At 47.1% G+C, this 9,149-nt stretch overlaps 2 protein-coding genes across 2 annotated transcripts; both read left to right on the top strand.

Annotated features, from left to right (window-relative positions):
- Window positions 1-1,303: 1,303 nt before the first annotated feature.
- PHALS_13619 (rna methylase) lies at window positions 1,304-2,938 on the top strand (the record flags this gene model as incomplete). The annotated part of the gene is made up of 1 exon (XM_024729411.1): window positions 1,304-2,938. One exon carries the CDS (start codon window positions 1,304-1,306, stop codon window positions 2,936-2,938), a length of 1,635 nt encoding a protein of 544 aa, XP_024579791.1.
- Window positions 2,939-3,050: 112 nt separating this feature from the next.
- PHALS_13618 (nucleoporin 98) lies at window positions 3,051-9,149 on the top strand (the record flags this gene model as incomplete). Its single annotated transcript, XM_024729410.1, has 1 exon — window positions 3,051-9,149. The coding sequence occupies one exon, from the start codon at window positions 3,051-3,053 to the stop codon at window positions 9,147-9,149; it is 6,099 nt and encodes a 2,032-aa protein (XP_024579790.1).

The raw sequence follows: 9,149 nt of genomic DNA, 5'->3' as shown, positions 1-9,149 counted from the left end.
AAGTAGCGGATTGCGATCCGCTACACTAGTACTGGTTCTTGGAAAGAACGTAAGGTTGGTGACCTTAGCTTAGCTTCCTCTAAGCAAAGAGCTTCGGTAGCTCCGCCGCAGGTTGAGCTTAGGTTAATAGTAATGATCCCATTAAATATATCCTTAGAAATCAGCAGAGCTAACTGGATACTTGTTTTGGTAGAAGCTCTACTCCTGGTACGAGCGCATGAATTCGACCTTTGTGTGCTTGTCAACGCAGACTCCGATAGTCAGAGCTTTCTGTGTAAATTGCACGATAATCTCGTTGCAAAGACTCCATCAGTCAAAGTCTCTTCTGTGCATGGTGCGCGAAAACCTCATTTTGAGGACGACGGCGATGCTAAAATGTGGTTCAAAGGTGGCAATTTGGGGCTGCGGTGCAGCGGAGGGGGTGCAATCATGCGTATTTATATTTCGGTCATTTATTCGAATGTTAGGTCTTTGTACAGTCAAGTTAGATTACCGTGTACGTTTTGTGTAATTTCGTCGGGACAACTGTGATGACTGTCCACCCGACCGTCACCATGTTCCTACTTCTTTGAAGTCATCTGTCTGTCAACATGCGTTCTGAGGCGCGCTAGCTACCACAAGTCATTTTTCAGCAATATAGTACATCTCACATTACCAATAGTTTGGAAAAAGACTTGGAAGAGACTATTGATGCTACGTTTGGTCTACGCAGCAAGTTGCAGACAGAAACTTGAAAATTCTGGGATTAGAACGTATTTATAAAATTTAAGGCTCACAACTCATATTCGCTAATTCATAAAACGCTAGTAATACTCTCTCTCAAAATAGGGTATCACTAATTTCGAACTCGTCTTAAGTGTTACGTTTGTGTGATCTTCCATATGATGTTGTAAATTACGTCGACAATCTTGACAGGAACGAGTAGGAAGCTGCCTTTAGATGAGAATTTAACGATACTTACCGATTGTTTGAGCATCCTGATCTCCACTTATAGTACGATTCGTTCTCGCCTCAACAATGCAGCAACACTACCATATATTAACGCCATTGAACTAGTTCGAGTAGCCTAAAAGTGATGCATCTCAGTATGACGATGGTCTGTGATCTGAGCATAAATTCGTTTGTGTCCACTATGCTACTTAGCATACTCTTGCTTCTGAGTGTCACCTCAAAGTATGCGTCTACCTATGTCTCGAATTTTTAATATTGGGTCCTTTTTTCGTGCCCGAAATCATGAATAAATTTCGCACAGTCCAGACTTTGCAAAGGGTCAAACTATGTGCATTTCAGTTTGTGGGTTTCAATGCAAGACGCTGACCACTTTTCGACGTGCACGTCTCAACCGATGTCAATGGAAGCTCAAATAGTTGTGACGCATGGGGTACAAGTAGGATATCATGGACTACGTCAGCGTAGTAGCAGCCTCGACAACGTGCGCTTGTGGCGACCGGCGAGTGGTTTTGCATCCAAGCACATGGCAGAGATGGAGGCTAAGAGGATGCATAGGGAGCGACAAATGCAGCGCGTTCGACAAATGCAGCAGATGCAAGAGGAGAAAGTGAGACGTGAGATTGAGCTAGCCAGAGGACCCAGGCCTAACGATCACGTAATTGTGGAAGAGGGTGTTTGGAAAACAGTAGTTTCTCAAGGACCCCGCGACTACCAGCAGACTCGAGCAGCCATTGACACTTCTCTTTCGCAGCCCTTATGTTCATCCTCTTATGATATCGACCATCTCGACAATTTATCGGTCTTTGGTACGGTCAACACCGAGTGCACTTTAAGTCAAGACGAGATGAAAACTACCGAAAGAGTGAGAAGAAAGAAAAGATATCAAATGAAGAGGCGACAGAATAGTTTGTCACGACGGGATGAAAAACAGAAAGATATAATGGAAGGTGTTCCACACCCGACATTGCTAGGAGAAGTTATGTTTACACGACGCAGTAGCTTGCAGAAGCTGGCTGATAGACTACACGAAACCACAATCGCAACACATAAAGGACGAAAAGCATGTGGCTACCATAACTTTATGGAAGCCAGGTCTTTACCTGACCGCAGCATAAGAAAAACGAAGAGCTCTTCATCCATGATTGTCAACCATAACCGTGCTAAAATGCATTCTAACAACGCAAGCGCAGATTCTAGTCCACGTAGACACACAGAAAATGGCAGTGATACGACAAAGCGCTCAATTTCAAGACAAGAGTCACCTCAATCACCACGGTCTGGTTCGGACACTCGTGGATCACCTCGAACACGTAAGTGTGGTGATAAACGAGACTTTTTTTTTCGTAACTTAAACTATGGACTTCGGAGCCAGTTGCAAGTAGATGAGGTCGCTGCATTTAGCGTGACAGACTACGAGATGGCCACCAAGATTTCTCAGTTTGTCTTAGAACTATTTGCATCTTCTAAAGAAGACACTGTGTCCACGAGCAACTTTGAAGATCATGACGATATCAAGCTGACAATTGAAGAGCGCAAAAAATACCCACTCACCGTAACGGACGGCACGGCATGTGTGGGAGGAAATGTGTTATCTTTTTGTGACTATTTCACACGAGTAAATGCTATTGAAAATGATGCGACCCGCGTGCAAATGCTGCAACATAATCTTCAGGTCCTTCAAAAGACAAACGTAAAGTGTATTCACGCCAATTACTTGGATGTGATGATGCAACTTGAACAAGATGTGATTTTTCTGGATCCACCTTGGGGAGGACCTGAATACAAGGATCTTGAAAAAGTGGATCTCTTTCTAGGAGGCTTACCCCTTCATGAGATTTGCATACGACTACAAGATCACACCAAGTGTATTATTCTAAAAGTGCCAAATAACTTTGATGATATCAAGTTCTCGCAGCGCGTACCCGGCAAGGTTGTGATTCGACGCGATCTGAAAAAGATGCACCTTATTCTTCTTGATTATCGGTAGGAAATTATTATTAGTTAGCAAATTTGAGTACGATGTGTACCACATGAATATATGTATATTTGATTTTACCAAACCACACAACTTGAGCGGGAAATAGAAGGAAGAAGTCTCCATGTCCTTCGGCGGATTTGGCAACTCAAACGCCGCCCCAAGCGGTGGCTTTGGAGGCTTTGGATCTAGCGGAACTAGTGGTGGATTTGGTAACTCAGCAGCTGCTTCTCCTTTTGGTGGAGGTGCTACGACCGGCGGATTTGGGGCTGGCGCGTCAACATTTGGCGCTGGCGCAGCTAAACCAGCCTTTGGAGGCTTTGGAACGGCAGCACCATCCACTGGTGGCGCTTTTGGTGCGCAGCAGACGAACACGACCGGTTTTGGTGGATTTGGAGCTGCTACGACACCTTCTACGGGCTTTGGAACTGGGGCAAATCCTACGACGACGTCAGGCTTTCCAGCCTCTTCGGCGTTTGGGGGAGGTGTAAACTCTGGTGGATTTGGATCCACAGGTACATCAGCTTTTGGAGCTAGCACTCCATTCGGCGCTAAACCAGTTGCAAGCTCCAGTCCATTTGGAGCCACTAGCGCATTTGGTGGTACTGCAGGTACCACCAGTGCTTTTGGTGGAGGTGCCACGACGGGAGGATTCGGGACTCCTTCATCAGCAAGTAGTGGCATGTTTGGTAGTACGACGGGTGGATTTGGGGCTTCTGCGGCAAAAAGTCCATTTGGAGGGCCATCGGTAACCACACCTGGAGGATTTGGTGCTCGGGCAACGACTACTTCAGCTTTTGGAGGTTTTGGATCGCAGTCAGTACCTGGCTCGGTAAGCGGACAGGTACAGGTTGGTACAGGTCAGCCGCCTTATCAGCCTACGCGAGAGATGGATCCGTCTGGAACAGGTGGTACCGCTAATTATATATCAATCTCTCGCATGCCAGCTTACTCGCACAAGTCAACTGAGGAGTTACGGTATGAAGACTATTTGAAGCGTACGAATCCTGCCGCAGCCCAGGCAGCAGCAACACAGAACGCTCCAACACCTGGTATGATCACAGCTGGTACAGGAGCATTTAGTGGATTCGGTGCGCAGCCATCTACTACCTCGGCCTTTGGCTCCACTCCAAGTTTTGGCACTCAGTCATCAGCATTTGGTGCACCGTCCACTGGCTCGTCTGGAGGCTTTAACACTTCTGCTTTCAATTCTACAGTAACTTCAGCACCGACTGGTGGATTTGGTGGATTTGGATCGCAACCAGCAGCACCCGCAACAAGCGGTGGTTTTTTTGGAGCTACAGCTCAGCCTGCAACAAGTGCATTTGGTGCTCCAGCAACAAACAGTGCATTTGGAGCTCCAACTACAAGCAGTGCATTCGGTTCTGCGCCGGGCTCTACCTCGGCCTTTGGAGCGCCGGCTTCTAGCGGTGGCTTCGGTAGCAGTTTTGGTGCGGCAGCACCGGCGCAGACAGGTGGATTTGGAGGGTTCGGTAACACGCCAGCGGCTTCGTCTGGCTTTGGTAACTCTGCATTTGGAAAACCGGCAGTGTCATCTGGGTTTGGAAGCTTTGGATCGACCGCAACCGCTGCTGCCACTCCAGCTCCGGGAGGATTCGGATTTGGAGCTACGCAACCCCAAGCAGGAGTAAATTCGTCATTTTTTAGTGGAGCTAGCAACGCGGCACCCGCGAGTTCAGGATTTTCGTTTGGTGCTAACGCGTCGAAGCCAGCAGCTACCGGAGGTTTTGGTTTTGGCTTTACTGGCGGAAACACAGGAAGTGCTTTCGGAGCTTCTGCGGCACCAAGTGCTTTCGGGATCACACCTGCACAACCGACAACAGGTACATCGTCTCTCTTTGGATCTACCACTGGAGCAAATGGGTCAACTAGCGGCTTTAATTTCGGCAATACGCCATCTGCCGCAACTGGAGGAACAACAAGCTTATTTGGAACGAATAAGCCTGCCTCAACCGGCATTTTCGGATCGACAACGGCTCCCACTGGGGGATTTTTTGGAAACACTTCCGGTACAGGAGGTTCTTCTCTGTTTGGAGGAGCGAACACTTCAAACACTGGAGCTACTGGGTTCGGTTTTGGCACTGGTAGTAGTTTTGGAAGCACAGGCACTGGGAGTTTTGGTGGTTTTGGTACTACTGCGACTCCTGCTACTCAAGGAGGAGGTTTTGGAACGACGAGTAGTTTGTTTGGACAGTCGCAACAGCCAGCTCAACCAATTTCTGCGCCTCCACAGAACTTGGTAGCAGCTCCTGATATTAATCCTTATGGCGCTGGCTCTTTCGGAGCTGGACTCGTCGAGCAGAATGTGAAGGCTGCGCTGGATCTTCAATCGCTGAAATTAGGCTCCAATGCCTCTCGTCTAACCTCTTTTGCGGATGATGTTGGTCTTCCAAGGGGTCCATTGGATCCACCTTTGACAACGCGACGCCGAACTCTCCATAACCGCCATGCCATTCCGGTGTCATTCATTCGAGGATCATTTAAAGGGTCTAAAAGCCGGTCACCGACGTTTACATTTCCGGCATTAACTTCGACTTCTTTCAGCGCTCTTCGACCCGAAACAGATTCAAATGGTGATAGCAGTACAAAGTATAATGACTTTAAGTTTACGTCATCTTTGTTCCGCAATCCGATGACGAAGAAGCTTGTGATTGATAAAGGTGAGCTGTCTTCAAAGCGAGACTGCGAACCAACCACTCGTGTATCCATTGTGCCAATATCAGATGGCGATCGTGTCGACATTCGCGAAATCAGAAGCAGTCACTCTCAAAGAATGAAGCCTGGTGATGACGGCAAGTATGGTATCAGCTTTTGCAACCAGATTAACAAAAACCTTTTTTCGCTAAGGTTGTATCCAAATCAAACGGTAAAGCAAGCCAGAACAGAAGTGAAGCAATTGTTACGTGAGAGCTGTGGATCTGCAGTGCCCTCGATTGTCGATATCGAACTAGTACTGAAGGGAAAAGTTTTGCACGATAGGAGCGTCTTAGAAGAGCTTCAGCTGAAGGAGGGGGATACAATTGACGTTATTGTGATAGAAGATCGGGTCGTGAAAGATGACATATCTAAAGACCAACATAGTTTGCTTTCCTCTCTCGATAAAACGGCTGATATCTCCTCTAGTGAAGAAGTTGCTCCAGCAAAACGCTTTATGACGTATGACGAGTATTTGGCCGCTGCCAGTCGTGATGAAGCCGATGTCTTTAAGGAAATCGAATCGAATGGCGCTTCACCTTTATCACCATCGTGCCCAACTTTAAAAAATAAGGACTATTATACCAAACCATCATACGAACGACTTCAAGCTATGACAGACGACGAGCTATCTGAAGTAGAGCAATTTACTATAGGTTGTCGGGGGTTAGGAGCTGTTGAATGGATTGGCAAGACTGACGTACGTGATCTCGACCTTGATGAATTAATTTGTTTCGAGAGAAAAGAGGTTATTGTTTACAAAGACGAAGACAAGAAACACGCTCTAGGGAAGGGTCTTAACAAGCCTGCTATTGTTGAACTTTTGGGTATCTTTCCGCCGCGTAAATCTACTTCTCCCGAAAATTATAAAGAGCGTGTGAAGCAACGAACTCACGATATCGGAGCGACATTTCTCGACTACTCGGTAGAAAATGGTATTTGGCGGTTTCGTGTCGAGCACTTTAGTCGGTATGGTCTTCAAGACGATGACGCTGATGACGACGTCGATATGAGTGGTCATGATGCAAAGCTTCAGCACATTTCCAATGCGCCACAAAAGCCTGAGATGACTCGTAGACCTGTGGAAATTCGACTTAACAAGACCTCTACGGCCGAACGTAGTAAGCTTTGTCGTCAGTCTGGCATCTTTACTAATCACATCAACAGCAATAGTGTTGTCGCATCGTTTGCGGACAGCCAGAATTCTTTTACCGATAACAACAAGCTGGTTATAAGGTCTACTGCCTTAGAAAATACCGAATCTCACTTCGAATGTAATTTTGAGGAGGTGTCAACGACGAAGGAAGATCAGTATCATACCTGTGAGGTATTTCCTGTGGTCCCGTACAGACTAAAGCCGCTCGACGTAAACAGCACTCAGAAAGCAGAGGACAAATCACCAACGTACCAGATGATGGTGCATGCGCTGAAGCGGGAACAAAATGATGTTGTGCGAAATCATATCGACGGTGGTATGTTAATGGCTCGATCGTTTCGTTGTTCATGGGGACCGAATGGCGAGCTGGTAAACCTGGGAAAACTTACTACACACGCTGAGAATTGTTTGAGTCTATCAAACCAGGGACAACGCGTTTGCATCGAATTTCCCCTTCGTTTTTCCGAAACGCGTAGGTCGGATCTTCAAGATGGACTTCGACTGCACTATGAATTCACTTCGCAGGGACGGGACCCCGACATATATATTGAACGAGATGGATACGAAGTTCCTGCTCAGTATGCAATTCAAGCTCAGGGCCCGCTGATGAGTTGTTTGCACAAATATGTCGCCCATTACGAATCGCGAGCTCAAAAAATACCAAGCGAAAAGCACACTCTGCTACTTTGGAAATTAGTTCAGGCTTTATGGGGTCAAGAATACGGCGCTCAGATGGATGACCGACATGATTCTGCACTCTGTCCTCTCGCGTCACAGGATTGCCCTAATGAATTAGAGACGATGAAGTCCTCGCAAAGTATTGAAATTCGTCGAGAGGCCATTTCGCAGTGGTTCGAGTCTGCTCTGCTTGTTACCGAAACCGGTGCGACGAACAACTCTACTGCAAGTCTAGAAGGCGTTTTGAATCTTCTGTGCCAGCACCGCATATTGGAAGCATCCGAGATGGCTGTAGATTGTGGTAACATTCGCTTGGCAACGCTAATTGCTCAGACTGCCTCTTACGAAGGCGATGTTTTTCGTCGTTTAATGGAAACACAAATGGCCCAATGGACCGAAAACGGCTCGCTTGAGTTTATGGACAAAACTTTGGTTCTGATCTACAGTGTCATGGCAGGTAGTGTTGAGGTACTAACGACACATAAAGGTGCGAGCTTATCCTGGATAATGTGCCTTGCACTATTTTTGTGGTATAAGAGTGGACCGGCAACGTCTTTGAAGTCTGCCATGACACTTTACAAGAACGCAGTCCAAAAGCAACAAGCTTCAAGCTCTCGTTCTCAGTTTGCTGTTGCTGGTACAGACAAGGATGACATTCTGATGGAACTTTTGAAGCTTTATATCGAAGATGCTGCATCACTTCGCACAGTGTTGTCACCGAGTGGCTTTACAAGTCAGAAGAATGGCTACCTGGACTATGAGCTGACGTGGCATCTGCACAGCGTTTTGCGTGCAATCGGCTACAAACTGGATCGTGAGTGGGAATCGCATATTCACCAGAACTTTATTCGGCAATTAGAGGGCGTTGGCTTATGGGAGGACGCAGTCTACGTCGCTCTCAACATTTCAGATGTTCTCGAGCGTGAAAGTACCTGCCGTGAGCTGCTATTTCGCAATGCAGATGTGTTAGATTTGGACGTATCGAAACGAAAGCAGCTTTGTGAGCGCTTAAGCCTTCCAACAGAGTGGATCAGTGAAGCTTTGGCGGTACGAGCAGCTGCAAAGCAGGAGCGACATGAGGAAATTGCCCATTGGATTGCAGCCAATCGATACGAAGAAGCTCACGCGTGTTTGATTGGTCACGTCGCAATGCACTGTCTTTTTACAAACGAAAAGGACGTACTGCTCCAGTTGCTTGAAGAGCTTGAACCTATGGCTGTATACATCTCTCAGTGGAAAAGTTGTGAAACAGTGGATACGATTGGAGGTGGTCTACTGCTAGAGTATCTTCGTCTTGAACTGCAAAAGGGACTTAAAGCTGGCCACGAAGATCAATTTCTACAGCGTGTGCTCCTGCTCTCGCAGCAGCTTTCTAGCGCACAGAATGCTTCGGCCACAAATACTGGCAAGAAAAATGTTCTGGCGCAGACATGCGTGTCATCGATGGTTGTCTCTTTGGCTACTCATGCAGTTCAATTGCGGTCGCTTTTGTCTTATGCGCAGGAGCGCGAGTCGACGACTGATGTCTCATCGGTGACGCCGCTGGAGCTGGAGCCTGAATTTCTCAATGGCCTTTCGCATCTCGTTATCGGGCGTGAGACGAGCTTTGTGGAGTCGTACCGATCAAACCAGCTGATGCACCTCTGCACGACGTTCATTGACTGGCGAGCTTAG

This window comes from Plasmopara halstedii (assembly GCF_900000015.1).
Source record: "Plasmopara halstedii genome assembly, contig: Scaffold_671, whole genome shotgun sequence".
Lineage (NCBI taxonomy): Eukaryota > Oomycota > Peronosporomycetes > Peronosporales > Peronosporaceae > Plasmopara > Plasmopara halstedii.
Note: the sequence above shows the minus strand (reverse complement) of the source record. Positions and strands in the feature narration are given on the sequence as shown.